General features: G+C 41.3%; 1 protein-coding gene across 2 annotated transcripts in view; it reads right to left on the bottom strand.

The window, feature by feature from the left end:
- Positions 1 to 16,678, bottom strand: part of EPB41L4A (erythrocyte membrane protein band 4.1 like 4A) — a 208,974-nt gene that overhangs the window by 93,771 nt on the left and 98,525 nt on the right. For both annotated transcript variants that reach the window (XM_081133301.1, XM_081133300.1), the window contains one exon: positions 3,819 to 3,870. In XM_081133301.1, coding sequence (XP_080989427.1) covers positions 3,819 to 3,870 — 52 coding nt within the window. The remainder of the gene's footprint in view (positions 1 to 3,818; positions 3,871 to 16,678) is intronic.

Below are 16,678 nucleotides of genomic sequence, written 5' to 3'. Positions count from 1 at the left end.
TTATTAATTTATAATTTCCCACATTTTCTACAACATACATGTATTTTCTTCATAATGAAGAATTTATAAAAATTAATAGTTTTAAAAACCATCCACCCATCACTATTGCAAAAAATAGCCCCCCAAAAATCTACAAAAGCTGGAAACAACTTACATGCTCAGCAGCAGGTGGACCATTTAAGTCAACCAAAGGAGATACATACATACATATATATGTACACACACACACACATATTACCATGGGCAGAGGAAGAAAGGGGAAAGGTCACCAATTTATATTCTGACTACAGAAATATAATCCCTTTTGTGAGAAAGAGAGTTATCTATTAAAATATTTTCCCCTAAAATACATAAGAAGTTACTAACAGTGACAAACTTCGGGAAGAGGGACTGTAAATGCTTTTCGCAGCTTTACTGAGGTAGAAGTGACAAATTAAACTGAAATACAGTTAAAGAGTGCAAGGTGATGATTTCATATACCTATACATTGTGGGTTTTTTATTTTATTTTTACTGTTGACATTATTACAGCTATCCTCCGTTTCCTGCCCCCCTTCGCCCACCTCCACCCAGACCCTGCCCTCCCCTCCCCTCAAGTGAACTAACACATCCATCTCCTCACACATTTACCCTTTTTCCCCCAGTGAGAACATTTATTCTACTCTCAGCAAAACTAGTATGTTAGAAATATCTTACCATGTATCTATCTTTTACCTTTTCAGAAAAAAAAAACAATTATCAGTGAAGCTATGTGGATTAGGGTCAATATATGTCTCATTCTTAAGCTTTTCTGAATCTAAGAATGTGCTCATACATGTTTAAAAAGATATTCTTCATCTCAATCATTTACCACACACAGAAGAACTACGTGCACAAATACTAAATACATATGAAACAAAGTCTGGAAATGCACCTACATGGGGAAATAGAAAATAATTAAATACTCATATTGTGAAGGAGGACACAAGCCCCTTGGGTGCCAACCACATCATAATATGCTTTTACTAGAAATATTTCTGTTTCAGAGAGTGTGAATCTAACCTGCACTGTCTGCAACCTGCATACTTCTAAGCAGTGTATTTAACTAGACCTTATATTAAAACTGTTTTAAAACAAATTTGTTAGCTGGTGCATCAATTGGTGATCACAGTTTCTAATTTTTTCTTCAACAAAAGCTCTCCCACACAAATAAAAAAAGATATAAAGTATGCACTTCAGTAAAAATACTTCCACCTACACATGGGATCCCCAGTCTCTGATACTGTGTAATTGACATAAAGTCATCCTACTCTTTCTATTTTCATTGTTAACTTGAAGTCAAAAAATTTAGAAGTTGGGGAAAGGAAATTAAATGGAACAAAAGGTAATAAACCCATAATGCATTTATAATATACAACCTATGTCATTATTTATCATTATTATGACCCACACATGCTATGCTCCAACCCCAAAGCCCTAGACTCCAACCAAGACTCCAGCCCTGCTCCTTTCCCCTCAGCTGTGCCTTCCTGGACAGGCACTACTTATGCTAGAGCTTCTTTAAAAATGAAATTTTAAAAGAAACTTTTTGTAACTTTTTACCATTAGAGTTGATCCTTATGTTCAATTTCTATGTTTAGTTAATCACTGTGCTCTGACAAACACACCCCTCTCCCTGAATATGGATGTAAGGGAGGCAGAGACTATTAAATATTTAGAAGAGCCAGGAAGTCCACCCTCTGCTGATCAGTCTTTGTCAATCAAGCCCTGTGTTACTGAGCAGATGGGCTGGCCCGTGCCCGCAGGCCACTGGGGTTGGCATCGGGGGCGGGAAAAGCACAGATGCTGCTGAGACAGTGCACAAAGGAAGAGGGCCTCGTCCCGAGTCCAGAGCTGCTTTTATCCTCTGGAACATGACGGATTACACCCTTGACCAAGCCCAGCCACTTGAAATGTGTTTGATGATGAGCAGTTATGCAGAAGTTTGAAAAATACACAACTGAAAATATTTGGTTTGGGCTAATTTTCTTAAAGGACTTGTAGCCCAAATGAGCCCTCCATTTCCCACTTACACATAAAACAGCTTGTGCTCTAAATATAAGGCATCATTACCATTTGATTGCATTTGATAAAGTACAAAAATGCTTCCTAAACATTTGATTCTCAACAACCACCTGGTAACGTACGCAAGGCAGGTGAAGCTCCAAGGAGGTGAGCAACTTGCCTAAGATCACAGGGATCACAAACTAAGAACCAAGTTTGCTACTAGAATTCAGTGCTTTCTGGCCACTATTCCATACAGCCTCTCAGGGGGAAAAAATATAACTACAGAGTAAGCAAAGTCTTTCATAAATATCACTCTGTAGATCAATCAAAGGCTGTGGAAATGGACATTTTTGAAGCAAGGATATGTCTAAGACTGACTATAAAAATCAGGTGCTGATGAAGCAAACTCCCAAGTTTTTATGACCTTGAATCCATGTCTTTCCACAGACTACCTTTAAGAAATTCTTATGTAAAGTCAGTTAATATTGTTTCACTTTAGCAAAAAATACAGAAGCCAGAAACTGGGGATCCTCTAATCTACCTTTTGAAGATTAATTTCAAGACCTTTAATGATAATAAAAAGTTTCCCATTAGCACAGAGATTAATAAATCAAGACTTATCCATGAGAATCCTGGTGACTAGTAAGTATTCTGTCATTTTTATAGCTATTCCATTTGACTGATAGATATCACATCTACTGAAGATGTGAGAGCTACTGTCTCCTTCATTAATTATTCAAACTATCTCATGAGATAGAATATAAAGATTATGTATGTTCCAGTTAAATAATCTTTCTTCAATAGTGATAACAATGTTTTATTCTTAGTGCACACTCCTGCCCTTAGGGATCGTGAAGCACCATGCAACCAATTTTTCTACAGGGAACGAGCCAATACATGCGAAAAGTACAGACTAAGAAATGGGATAATAAGGACCAGAGGAATCCACTAGGTCTTATTAGCAATAATTTGCACGTTAAAGCAAAACGGTTTAATGAGTATAGAGTTTCAGTCAGGAATGATGAAAAGGTTTTGGAAATGGATAGTGGTAGTTGCACAACAATTTGAATGTACTTAATGCCAATGAACTGTATACTCAAAAATGGTTAAAATAGTATATTTTATGTGTTTTACCATAATTTTAAAAAGATTGTCTTTTTAAAATAACTACTCTTTTGCATGCTTAAGGACAGTGAGTGGGGGTGTGTCTGTGTGTACACACAAGCATTTATAAATAAAAATGTGGGTCATGGAAATTAAGGTTAATACATATAACCTTAATTACACTGAGTCACACAGTAAAATTTGTATTTATAAAACCAGAAGCAAAATAGATGGGTCCTTTCTGAAGTCATAGAAATCTTTCAGGTCACAAGGGCACTTCTTAACTACTGATTCAACAAAGTGAACAGTGTGACAAAAACTACTCTTTAACCTAAGAAACTCAAGGGCTTTAAAAAGTTGGATATCCACCTTTTTCCAATTCAATGCCTCTCTGCCTTTTCTGTTTTAAGGTGAAAATTTAAAGACAAAGATGAGCAACTAGAAAACTAACTAAAGTCAAGAGCAGGGATACACCAAGCGAAATTCAACACTAACATGCACTCAGTCTTTATCAAGTTGAATCAGAGTTTGCCGAGACCTGGCAATATACACACACCCACTTCCATAATCTGGCACCTGAGAGCTAGTACTCACCCCTGTAGTACTGGAGCCTAATTCTGTACTCAACTAAGCATGGACGTTATGTCATTCTCGAGGCATCCCTTAACAAAGTTAAAATTAAATACCTACTGTTGATCAGTTCCTTGTGTTCAGCAAGGGTTTTTGCAGGATCCAGCCAATACTGTGTGAGGAATAAAATGGCAATTATAAGAATTAGTTGCTTTTCATTGGCCTTTACTTCAAGAACATTTGAAAAGTGTTATTTTAAATGGCATTTGAATAATAAATAAAGCATTTAATTTATCATATACACACAGAAACATACATAAGAGCTTTCTCCAGCTAGAACATTAAAATAAAAGAAAAAGAAGGAAAAAAAAAGCGAGGTCAATGTCCAGAGAGCATCAAAGAAGAGAAACGATACTTGCTGGGGTCTTAGTTCAATTCTCACACTGACTGCAAGATCCGTAACATCAAGAGGCTAGTGAATGGGTCTTACTGCTTTGGTGGCAAAACAATGGTCAGAGAGAGAGGGCCTCCCAAGTCTCTTTCCAAAGTCCCCATCAGAGCCCCCGACAGCTAGGTACACCTCCCCCTAAAATGCCCTCTCCCTCTTCACTTCCAGACCCACCTCTTACAGGTGTTGCTGCTGGAAGGAAGGAAGAAAGCAATCAAATAAAATCAAATCCTGCCTAAGTGTCCGGGAGGGGTGGCTCAGCACAGGGGCTGAGGGTCCGAGTCCCAGAGCCCACCTAGCTGGATTCTGTCCTGGCTCTCTCCGCGTCGTCACCATGGGACTCACGACAAGGTCCCTCCCTCCCTGGCTGCTGTGAGGATTAAATAAGTTAATTCATGTGAAGTCCTCAGAATGGCCCTGGTTCGTACTAAGTGCGCAACACATGCTAGTGATGATTATCATCAAGGTGTGAGGGTCCTTCTTAACACGTGCCTCTAATCAGCCTATGGTACTTATTCATTCAAATTCATCTTTAATGAACAGAAGCTTAGACAGTGATGGGAGAATTTGGGGCCCTGGGCAGAGACCTTCCTTTAAATCTCAGCCTTGTGAAATAAAATCACTGGAAGGAAACGGAACAAACCCTCAGCCCCGTCTCTCCACCTGCAGGAAGAACAGGCAGGAGCACAGCGGTGGCACCTGGGTCCCCTAGACGCACACGCTGGGACTCCAGAGCCCTGGAGGGCAGGGAAGGGCAGAGCGAAACCTCTCCTCGCTGTCCTTGCCAAATATTGGAGATCCCAAGGGCCTAGCTAACCAGTTCCCATTTTCCTATGTTCCCGAGTGAACAAGGGGCAATCCTCGGCAGGGAGGAAGGAGCGGCCCACCCTGAACCCCTTCATTCGCAGCCTCCTTGTGTTCAGCCGGTGAAAACATTCCCATTCCCCTGACACTCCTGGGTCAGGAATCACGGATGGAAAGACGAGTCCAAGGGACCTGCCTGCCCAGCTCCCCTACCCTGCCCCTCTGCTGGGGGCAGAAATGTTCATTCTGCTGTATAACAGTAGCAATAATTATAAACACAAATTATAATTTTTTTTGCGATACCTTTACCTTTCTTACTAATTATATTTAATATAGTAACAACCAGTCATACTAAATATGTGTCATAATCATTTTACTATAAGATTTTATTACAGGACTAAACTCTATTCATACATATATAATCTTCACTATTTCCCACTCATAGAGCAGTTATAGTTTTTCAACTTTTAAAAAGGTAACATATACATGTGGCATTTTATAACACAATGTTTATTATTCTGCTCCTTATCATTTCTCAATTGTTGAAGGTTGGGAATTGCTCACTTTTAAAATAAAAATAAAATAAGATCTTTGAAGCAGAGGCTATAATCAATGAACTGCTTTTGGAGCCCATGGTGACTGAAGATGTAGCTCTAGTGTTAAAATAATCGTTCACATGGGAACCGTGATTCATATAAGTAAAGAAAAATCAACCAGAATGTTAAGATATGTGCTGGGCACAGAACAGACCCAATCCTCTAGGTACATAAAGCTATGGGTGCTTCTCATAAATGGAAACACTAGGGGGACGGACTGTTTCTTGCCATTGATGTTAAAGGTTTGACTATCCCTGGATTTTTCTAAGAGGATGAAACCAAGGAAAACACACACGACTAACCATTTTTAAACACTTGCCTTCAGAACTGTGAGGAATAAATTTCTGTTGTTGAAGAATAAAATAAACACTTGCATTAGATTTCTATTGCTGCCGTAGCAAAGTATCACAAACTCAGAGGCTTGTAACAGTACCCACTTAAGATCTCCAAATTGAGATTAGGTGGTTTCTTTCAAAACAAGACCAAAATCAAGCTGGGGTCCTGGGAGGTTATATGGCAAGGGGACCCTGTCCGTAAGAGCACTTCAGGAAGGGGATTTGGAATTAAGCCATTAGAGGCTCTCCCAGTTTCTCCCAGATGTCAAGGTATGCAGAACTGTTAGGCCTTCCACCACACTACACCTGAGGACTCCATGAGCGCTTGGGGCAAGAAAGGGGGAAGGGAGAAGAGGGGAGGGGAGGGGAGGGGAGGGGAGGGGAGGGGAGGGGAGGGGAGGGGAGGGGAGGGGAGGGGAGGGGAGGGGAGGGGAGGGGAGGGGAGGGGAGGGGAGGGGGCCTCACTACAGGTCTCTGGTCTCATTACTCTGTGTAATTTCACCTTGAAACTAGTAAGAACAGAAATTGGAAGAAAGCTTCTTAATCTCTCCTTCTAACATCATCATCCCAAGAAAGCAAACTTTACAGATTCCTAAAACCAATTTTTTTTTTGCCTCCAAAATGTTCTCAGTCATTAAAAAACCAGATAAAGAAACTAAAAGGAAACCATTAACTAATTGTAACTGGAAAGACTGGTTAACCTACTAAAAATTTTCACATTACTGATAATCTATACACTTTTAAAATGAATACCTTTCCTTGAGAACAAACTGTTTTGTGAGGTTTAATGAAGCTTCTGAGATGAGTTTGAAATTACAATTTTGCACCAAAAAAAAGTCAAAGCTCAATCAAAAGCCCTTCAATCAGCTCAGTGCACATTAGATATAAGCATCCAGCCAGCACTCATCACACACAAATCTCATCTGAGCCAAATGGAAACCCAGGGTTATACAGGTCAGACGATGATACATGCTCCAGAACATAAATAATAAACATAAGCCACCAGGTTTATCTTAATGTGTAAAACCCACTTATGCTCAACCAAGGGAAATAAATTATCTTGAAACCAATGTAGCCATATTACGACAGCACTTGTCACTGCTCATTATCAATGAGCAATCAAATGTAGCAGCCTGGTCACCATGAAACACATCACAGTTATTCCATAGGCAATGGGGAAAAAGGGCACAAGAATTTGCCAGTGAACACTTTATCCCAATTTTAAGGACTAGGACTAACCAGAATACACACCTACATCGAGAATGGCTCTAAAAGTGGGTATCATTCATTCATTCCTTTAACATTCACAGAATACCCACTACACGTGTTCTCTGTACGCTATGTCGGACTCTGTCCTGGGGAGTGTGAGAAGACAAAGATGACTGAGACCTACTCCTGACCTTGAGGCACTCAGACCTAGCAGGAGACACACAGACACAAAATTACAATACAGTGCTGTAGGGAGATAATAATATGTATAAGATGAGTACTTAGGAGATAAAATTATGTACAAAGAAAATTACCTCTGGCCCAGCCAGGCGTGGCTCAGTGGTTGAGCACTGACCTAGGATCCAGGCGACCACAGTTCGATTCCCCGTCAGGGCACATGCCCGGGTTGCGGGCTCGATCCCCAGTTGGGGGCGTGCAGGAGGCAGCCGATCAATGACAACTCTCTCATCATTGATGTTTCTCTCTCTCTCTCTCCCCCTTCTCCCTTCCTCTCTCTGAAATCAATAAAGATATATTTAAAAAGAAGGGAGGGAGGGAGGGAGGGAGGGAGGGAGGGAGGGAGGGAGGGAGGGAGGGAGGGAGGGAGGGAGGGAGGGAAATCACCTTTGCAGGGTGAGGTGTCACTGAAGGGGAGAACTTTGGACAGTGTGTTTATAAATAAAAAAGGCTTTCTCAAAATACAGAACTGGAAGAGAACAGAGCCTTAAATTTTTATAAAAATTATGTTTACCGGCTCAGCTGCTCTTAAAGCAAATGGGCTCATTTCTAAGTGACAACACAGAATGTAATACTCCAGGTCCTTTATAGTTGAGGGCTATACTGAAATCGGCGCTGCCCAATGGCTAACAAATGCCAGCTAAGAAATCAATGCTCATGGAGGATTTCCATAAAGAGAAGTGATCCATCCGGTCCTCCTGTCTGTCCTGGGCAGGAGGAAGGGAGAAGCAGAGCTGAGCACAATGTACTGTGCACTAGGCTACAGAATGGCCTTTCTGAACCACACTCTGGTGTGAAGCCTTTGTAACTGCAGGTCCTCTTGAACAAGATACTGCGTTACTTTTCAGAGACAACAGGCCAAAACCCCAAGTCATGCAGCTGAAGTGTGCTCAGAGGAGAACTCTGACCTCCAGCTGTATCCAGAATCAAAGCCTCCAGCCCTCCCTGCCCCACGGAGGCAAAGAACCAGGACATGACCAGAACTTAACACCAGAACTCTTTCAGAAGCAGAGGATCCATGGTCCAGGAAGATCCTGTGTTGATGCCCCGTATATAAATGGCCAAGTCCCAAGGGGTCCTCCAATTAAAACTTGCCCCACTAGCACTTTCACATACCTGTTCCCCCTAACCCCTTAAAAACCCTCCTGGAACCCTGGATCAGGGTGTTAGGCTTCTTTCTTTTATCTTCTTTTTTTCTTTTCTTTTTTCTAACCCTAACCTTAACCCTAACCCTTACGCTTAGGCTTTTGAGCATTAGCTTCCCGTTCTCCTGGATGGTGCCATTCATCAATAAAATAGTGAATCTTTCTCCAGTGAAATTCTCTGTGGTCAGTGTTTGGCTCCGCTAGCTCCAGGTGGACAAACGCTTTCTGTTCTGCAACACAGTCTTGCCTAGCCACAGTCACTAGGAGAGACAGCCCTATCTCTGCCATTCTCTCTCAACATTCAATCCTTCAATCAATCACTCTTCCCCTCCCCTTTCCTCCTTGCTCTCTCTCCAATTTCAAATTTATATCCAGCTTGATTGGATCCTATTCTGTAGGAAGATAACATAACAATTAACAGAAGCAGATCCTGCTCTCTCATCCTGATTTCTCCGGTGGGCTTCTAACAAAGGGGAATGTTAACAGACTGCCACCCCAATACCAATCTCCAAAGGGTCAAGACAACAGTCCTCCTGGCTCCGACCTTTTGCCAGGGTGCGAGAGGCCAGCAGTTAGGTGGTCTTACCTCTTCAGTCCTGTCAATCTTTTTTATTATTATTATTTTTAATAGTTTTTTTTGTTTTTGTTTTTAATATATCTTTATTGATTTCAGAGAGAGGAAAGGAGAGGGAGAGAGAGAGAGAGAAACATCAATGATGAGAGAGTCACTGATTGAGCCCGCAACCCGGGCATGTGCCCTGACCGGGAATCGAACCCCGGTTGCCTGGATCCTAGGTCGACGCTCAACCGCTGAGCCACACCCGGCTGGGCAATAGTTTTTTTTTTTAATATGTCTTTATTGATTTCAGAGAGAGAGGAAGAGAGAAATAGAAACATCAATGGTGAGAGAGTTATAGATCGGCTGCCTCCTGCACGCCCCCGACTGGGGATCCAGCCCACAACCCGGGCATGTGCCCTGACCGGGAATCGAACTGCAATCTCCTGGATCCTAGGTCGATGCTCAACCACTGAGCCACGCCCGGCAGGGCAGTCCTGTCAATCTTAATGACAGTTATGTAATCCAGGGAGAATGCCAGGTGGACACAAGTTCCTTCTTATTTGCTGACAGTCTTGGCTAAGCGCCCTGAGCATCTTTCATTCACCTTGTCTGAAAATGTCTCAGTTTCATCAATATCCTAGGTAACAGTCTCAGAATAAGGTTTTAAATCTCTAACACTGTCCAGTAAATTAGTATCCTCGCCTTCAAAATTCAGGGTCCAACCTTTCATTTGACAACTGTTCTTTTGGCATCTCCTAGAGTTCTAACAGAATACAGTAAGCCCTAAAAAGTTTTAGATAAAGCAAGGACAGCATGAAATAATAAAAGCTTTGCTGCATGTTATTTCGCACAGGGTATAATGCTAATTCTCCTTTGGAGAATGTAAGAACACTACAATGATATTTAATAATGTTTCCTATCAATCAAAAAAAGGCTTTAAATGCACACATAGTTTTTATCAATATAACAAAACCACCTCTTGATCTAAGGGAGTATTAAGAGAGTTAACCATCTATAAGGGACAATGGAGCCACAAAGAGCTGAAAAATTGATACCACTGTCCATTCCTAGGGAATTCTAGGACTCAACATAATTTGCTCATATGTTCCAAGAAACCCAGGACTGTGGTGACAGCTATTTTTGCTTTTCCCAGTGACGCTGTAGACAGATCTCAGGCCACCTGCAACTTTAACAGGATGTGGTTTTAGTTTGCTCCTTCATACAAATCACAGAAGCTTAGGGATCTCAGGTAAATTCACCATCACAGAGCCAACTCACAGCAGGGACAAAAACAAGGGCCTGTCATTGGGCCATCTACAGTGAAGAGGAAGAACTGTAATTAGGCTCCCATTTTCAATAAAAGCGGATTCCACTGAATCGCTGTAGGACCATCTGGCTCCTCATGAAGTGTCAGTGGCCCCAGTTCTCACCCACTGACCCTGGTACCACCACTTTAAGAGTTATAGGGATGATAATAATAATAGGTAGCATTTATTAAATGCTTACCATATGCCAGGTACTACTGAAGACATTGCCTGTATTTACTCATTTAATTCTCTTAATAAGCCTAATGAAGTAGGAACAACTATAATTACCATTTTACAAATAAGGAAACTGAAACACGAGGTATTAAAACAACTTGCTCAAAAGTATAGAATGGCAAATCCGATGAGCAGAACCCCCTTGCATGTTAACCTCAGGCCAATACTCTCTAGAGTATTGTCTGAGGAGGAATGCATAACCTCAATTTCAAGATCCTTACAACTACCATCTCCTCTTTTTTCAGCTCACTCCCTTCTCACATTCTGATTCCAGCAGGACAGCAATTCCATGATCCTGTTCTCTTTTCATGCCCCCCCCCACCCCCCGCCCCATGTAGGTCCTCACTTCCCTCTCTACTCATTATAGTCAGTCACTGGCAGTCATCCTCAACTGCCGTGCACAATCTTCCCTCCACCAAGTCCACTGGAGAAAACACACCAACTCTGCCTTCTCCATGCCAGCACCACAGAGGCTGACCGGCACTGGGGGCTCAAACTGCACGACCATAGACAGGCTGCATTTAAATTCATTATCAATAACCCGAGGGAACCCAGAACACCACCCCACTTTATTCTTTCACTTGCCTGGGTAACTCCTTCCCCCTTTCTCACTCTCAGTGATGATCCTGGCAATTACTCCGAGAAAGCTGAAGCCACCAGAAGAAAACAGGCATGCCTTCTCGCCAAACCTTCCAACCTGTATGTATCCGTGCTGGGTGCTGTCTTCTCTATTTCTATGGGTGAAATGTTCATGCTCCACTTAAGCTCATCCCTTATCTATTCAGAAACATGGGTCCAGCAATTTCCTGATCTCCTTCCTGCACCAAAGTTCTTCTTCCTGTAGAATCACTCCTAGGAGAATATAAGCTTTATTTCTCCCATATTTAAAAACAAACAAACAAAAAACCCACCTTCTAACCCCTATATCTGCTTATTTCACTTCTACACTTTAAAATAGATCTCTGGGGTGGGGTGACCATTGTTTTATACTCTTTCCCTCCTCTTCCTTCTTGAACCATTTTCGAACCCTCTCCAGTACCTTGCAATGACGCCCACTGTTACTAAAGCTAATGACGGATACTGAGTCTTCACCCACAAATGAAATGCATTTGTCACCAGTTTCTGGGACACCTGGCTTCTCCCTCCACCTCATGGCCGCACGTTCACAATCTCCTTTGCTGGCTGCCCATTATCTCCCTAACCAGGAAAGGCTAGATTGCCCTAGGCTCACACCTTACATCAAGGCCCATGGTTTTAAATGCTATTTATATACTGACAACTCCCAAATGCACACAGCCAGACCAGAAATGACCTCTGAATCCAACTGCCTACCTAACAGCTCCATTTAAATGCCTATTATAATTTCAAACTTTATACATTCCAAAGGGATATAATGATTCCACTCCCCCCTAGAAAAACCTGTTCTACAGTCTTCCCCATCTCAGTGAATGGGTAACACTCTTCCATTGGTGCCTGTCAGACCCGCTTTATCATCTATCTCTTCCATCCACCTGCAAATCCTGTTGGCTCTATGTTAGAAATAGAAACAGAATCTGATAAATTCTCACCATGTCCAGGTCTAAGAAGCCATCACCACTCACCTGGATTTCTTTTCTTTTCTTTTTAAAAACTGAATCATTGTTTATTTTTTAGAAAGCACAGCTGGCAGTTTGGGCCTACACCTTTGGTCCCCACATGGCTGGGGGCCAAAGGCAGACTACTCCAAGCCATTGCCAGGTCACCTACTGACAAGCAGAGAACAGCCACCCCAACTTGGAGCGTTAACAGTACAAAAAGTAACAAAACTGAATTGACGGCTTTCTCCACCAAGCTTTAAAAGGCAGCAATCCAGGCTATAAAAGTCTAGAAGCATTGCTCACCTGGATTTATTTTATTTATTTACTTTTTATTATTGATTTTAGAAAGAGAGGGAGAACAACTGATTTGTTATTCCACTTATTTATGCACTTATTGGTTCTTCTTGCATGTGCCCTGACAGGAAATCAAACCTATAACCTTAGTGTACTGGGACAATGCTCTAACCAACTGAGTTACCCTGCCAGGGCACTTACCTGAATTTCTTAAATGACTCCTTTAATGGTATTCCTGCTTCTACTTTGGTAGTTGGAGGGATTCTTTAAAAACATAGGTCAAATCAGTTTACTCTTATGTTCAACATCCTCCAATGGTTTCCCTTCTTATTAAAAGTAAAATCCAAAGTCCCTAAAATGGTCTTTAAGGCCTACAAAATATGGCCCCACTCCCTTTACTCTCCACTATGCGTTTTGGGGATGACACAGCAGAAAGGACTCTAAGTGGAACGTCAGTGGAAGCCTCAGGGCCCTCAAGGGGAGGGCCTAAAGGAAAGTAAAGAGAAACCTGTTGTAAGGAGGAAGAAAGAGGACCTCAGGATCTGACTGCAGATATTTAGAAATGCTTATTGCCTTTGGCAACATGGAAAATAAACAATGTACCTAATGAACTAGATGATCCAGGTAAGAAGATTTCCAGGCAGATTGTTGAAAGTGCAGATTGGCTTCTTTGCTGCCTATAATGAAATGCAAGAGGGGAGAGATAAGCTTAAAAAGGAAAAAAGAAAAAAGGCTATTCAATATAAAATGCCAGAATTTACTGGGTTTGGAATAGAAGTTTCTCATCCCTAGACTTACCAGAAGGCAAATGGTGCTACAATTAAGAAATGATGTCTGGGCAAAGGCTGAATAAAGAGTGCTCAGGAAAACATAACTGTAAAACTCTTTATTAAGTCCTCAAAAAAGATCTAACATGATGCCTCAGACCCTTTGAAAGGAACAAAGGTCTTCTTAGAATCTTAACGTGATTGTTCCCCAACAGCCCTACAAGGAATCTAAGGTATTGTGGATAAAAAGGGGGTTCTCAAAAAAGGAACCTCACAGGATGACCTGATCATAAATTCCTAACTTTGCAGGTCATGGTGGTAGTCATGCCCCAGGCTTATAACTTTTTCAGTAAAAGGTTTATCTTTGCCTTAAGCAAGCCCTGTCCATTGTTCTAGTGCATCTAGGTTAACAGATATTTGAAAAGCCTGCGTAATCCTCTTTTCCAGACCCCTGGAAACATAATCACCCTGAAGGGAGCATATAATCTTGACTAACTATACGTTGCTTTCTCCCTCCTTCATGTAATCTTCCTGAAGTTCCCTCCTTAATTTCAAATGCATAAAAGAAACTGCAAAACTATCATTCTCGGGAGCATTTAAGATCTTGCTTCCCAGCAATTGTCATCAGTTTTGGCTCAAATAAAATCTTATAAAGCATCTTTACATACAGGTTTCGGTATCCTTACATCAATAGTATAGAAGATCTTATTTCAAAGCAATTTGTGGGTGTGGCCTTTTTCTAATAGAGTTGATTATAAATTGATTCATAAGAAATCCCTGGGTAGCTTAATTGGTTAAAGCATCATCCCAATATGCCAGGGTTGCAGGTTCGATCTCCCATCAGAGCACATACAAGAATCAGAATCAACCAATGAATGCATAAATAAGTGGAACAAATCGAAGATTCCCTCTCTCTAAAATCAATAAAAAGAAAGAAGGGAGGGATGGAAGGAGAAATCCACTAAATTGTTAAAAGATTTATATCAGCTTGGGCTGGACAGGACAGAGACACTACACACTGACAAGAAGACTGTGGAACCCCACCTTCAGGCCAATACAGGCTGAGAATACTACTGAGCTGTGTTTAAGCGAAATAAGCCAGGCAGAGAAAGACAAAGGTGTGTTAACCTAGATGCACTGAGTATTTTACAGAAATGGAAGAAAAACTCAGAGAAAAGTACCCAAAGTCCAGAGAGCAGAGCCTGAACATCACATCACAGTGAACAACTCCTAGCCCGTAAGACCAAGCTTTAATCAAAGAAATGGCTGCAAGTGCCTGGCTAGCTTTCAGACCTGTTGTGAAGTAGTGACTGCTATGTACCTCCCATTTTATGCCTGTTCTAAATGGAAGTGTCTGTACCGGTTATCCTATCCTATGTGTGCCCCATCATTATGTTGAATCGTGGTGGGGATGGGGATGGGGATGGAGAATCTTAATTCACAGGTCTTCAGATCAAGAGGAACTATACTCAAGGGGTTGGTTAAACCTAAAGAACAGTGAGATTTTAGACCTCAAGTCTGAACCCACTGACATCATAAATGATATTTTGGGAGGCCTTGAGAAGGATGGGTACACTCTACATGAAGAAAAATAAATAAATAATTTCTGGCCAGAAGACAGGCTCTTGTGATTTTATTATTATTATTATTATTATTATTATTATTATTATTATTATTATTTAATCCTCACCTGAGGATATTTTTTCCATTGCATTACAGAGATAGTAGAAGGGAGAAAGAGAGAGAGAGAGAAACATGGATTGGTTGCTTCCCACACCCTCCCCACCCGGGGCTGGGGAATCCAGCCTGCAACCAAGATACGTGCCCTTGGCTGGAATCGAACCTGGGACCCTTCAGTCTGGGGGTGGACACTCTAACCACTGAGCAAACCAGCTAGGGCCAGACTCGCATGGTTTAAAAGCCTGTCTGCAAAGTAGTTGCCATTCCTCCTATCAAATGGTATAATCTCACTTCCCTTTAAATGTGGGCTGGCCTTCTCTTCACTTCAAATTAATGGAATACAAAAATAACTGTCTGATTTCTGAGACTTGGTCATAAGAGGTGATATAGCCTTTACCACTCCCTCCCTCTCTATCTTCCTCTGGATGCTTGTGCTGGGAACCCAACCACTACCCTGTGAGGAAGCCAAACAACATGGAAAGTCCACAAGTGGGTGTTCCAACCCCAGCCCAGCCAGTGCCAACACCCACCGCCAGACACATGACTGAGGCTTAGGATGACTCCACCTAAGCCTTATAATCCTACCCATTTCCAAACTGACTTTCTAACACCTCAGTAAAGCATTTTTCTTTTTTTAAATATGGAGAGGCTTTTTCTCACCACTCAACAGAAGTAGCCTCCTAGTCTCTCAGGCCCATCGTCTTATATTATTTTCAAAGCACCAATCACTATCTGATATTGGAACATGTATATATTTACAGTCTGTCTTTCCCATGCAATATTAAACTCCTTGAGATCCAGGATCTTATCTCTTGCTGACCACTGCACCCTAGTTCCTGAGATGCAATGGTCACTCAGTAAATATAGGATACATGACTGAATGGAAATGAGAAATAGCAAATGGTCTTCTCTCCACACAGTCTCAGGTCAGGGGTGCAGATCAGAGTAAGGACATAATGCTAAAGAGTTTTAAACAAGAAATGTCCTCAGTAAATATCGTCTATAAAAAATATCCTTCGCCTTGAAAAACACTGATGAATATGCAGCAAGAAAAAATCAAGTGCCCATATATCATTAGCCTTTAAAGGGCCTACTTTTGTTAACTCATAGAGCAACTTTCAAAATTCACCATCCAAAAGGTAAAGTAATTCCCACCTTCTGCACCATCCCGCCCCCCAACTGTGCCTGTCCAACTTTGAACAATTCCTGGAGCACCTCTCTTACCACAATAGGTCATACTAGTCATCTTAGCTATTAGTGCCTGCAACATATTTGAAGTTTTATAAAATTCAAGACAAAATAATATAGTAAATAAGGCACAAAATACATTTTATCAGTAGGCTACTGGCACATCCCAATCAAATCTCTTTTTATATTCATGGAGAAAATCCTCTTAAGATTCAGAACAAGGTTAAATAAAGGTCAGCTTCTCAGAGGTTTGTATCAAACCTCTAGATTAAGAAAAAGGCTAGTTTCCCATGATAATCAAGAAAACGTCTAGAATCATTAACTGTAAAACCACTGCTCTCCCCGCCATTCCATCGACTGTCTGAAATGCCATTCTTTATAGCTCATTCTGATTTAACCAGGGAGAAGGACAGTCTAATAAAATGTTCATAATAAGGGAACCAGCACTATTCCTGTCACACACAACTACAAAGGTGCAGGTCACAGAAATTGACAAGAAGACCTAGTATACCTGCATAGTCTGTTGTATATACAAATATGTGTGGGTATGTACATATAGCGAGGTTTCTACCATTCCTGATAGTTTTGTTTTAAAGTATC

Source organism: Miniopterus schreibersii, assembly GCF_964146895.1.
Source record: "Miniopterus schreibersii genome assembly, chromosome: 3".
NCBI classification, from domain to species: Eukaryota; Metazoa; Chordata; class Mammalia; order Chiroptera; family Miniopteridae; genus Miniopterus; species Miniopterus schreibersii.
The sequence above is the reverse complement of the archived record's forward strand: the minus strand, read 5'-3'. Positions and strand labels throughout refer to the sequence as shown.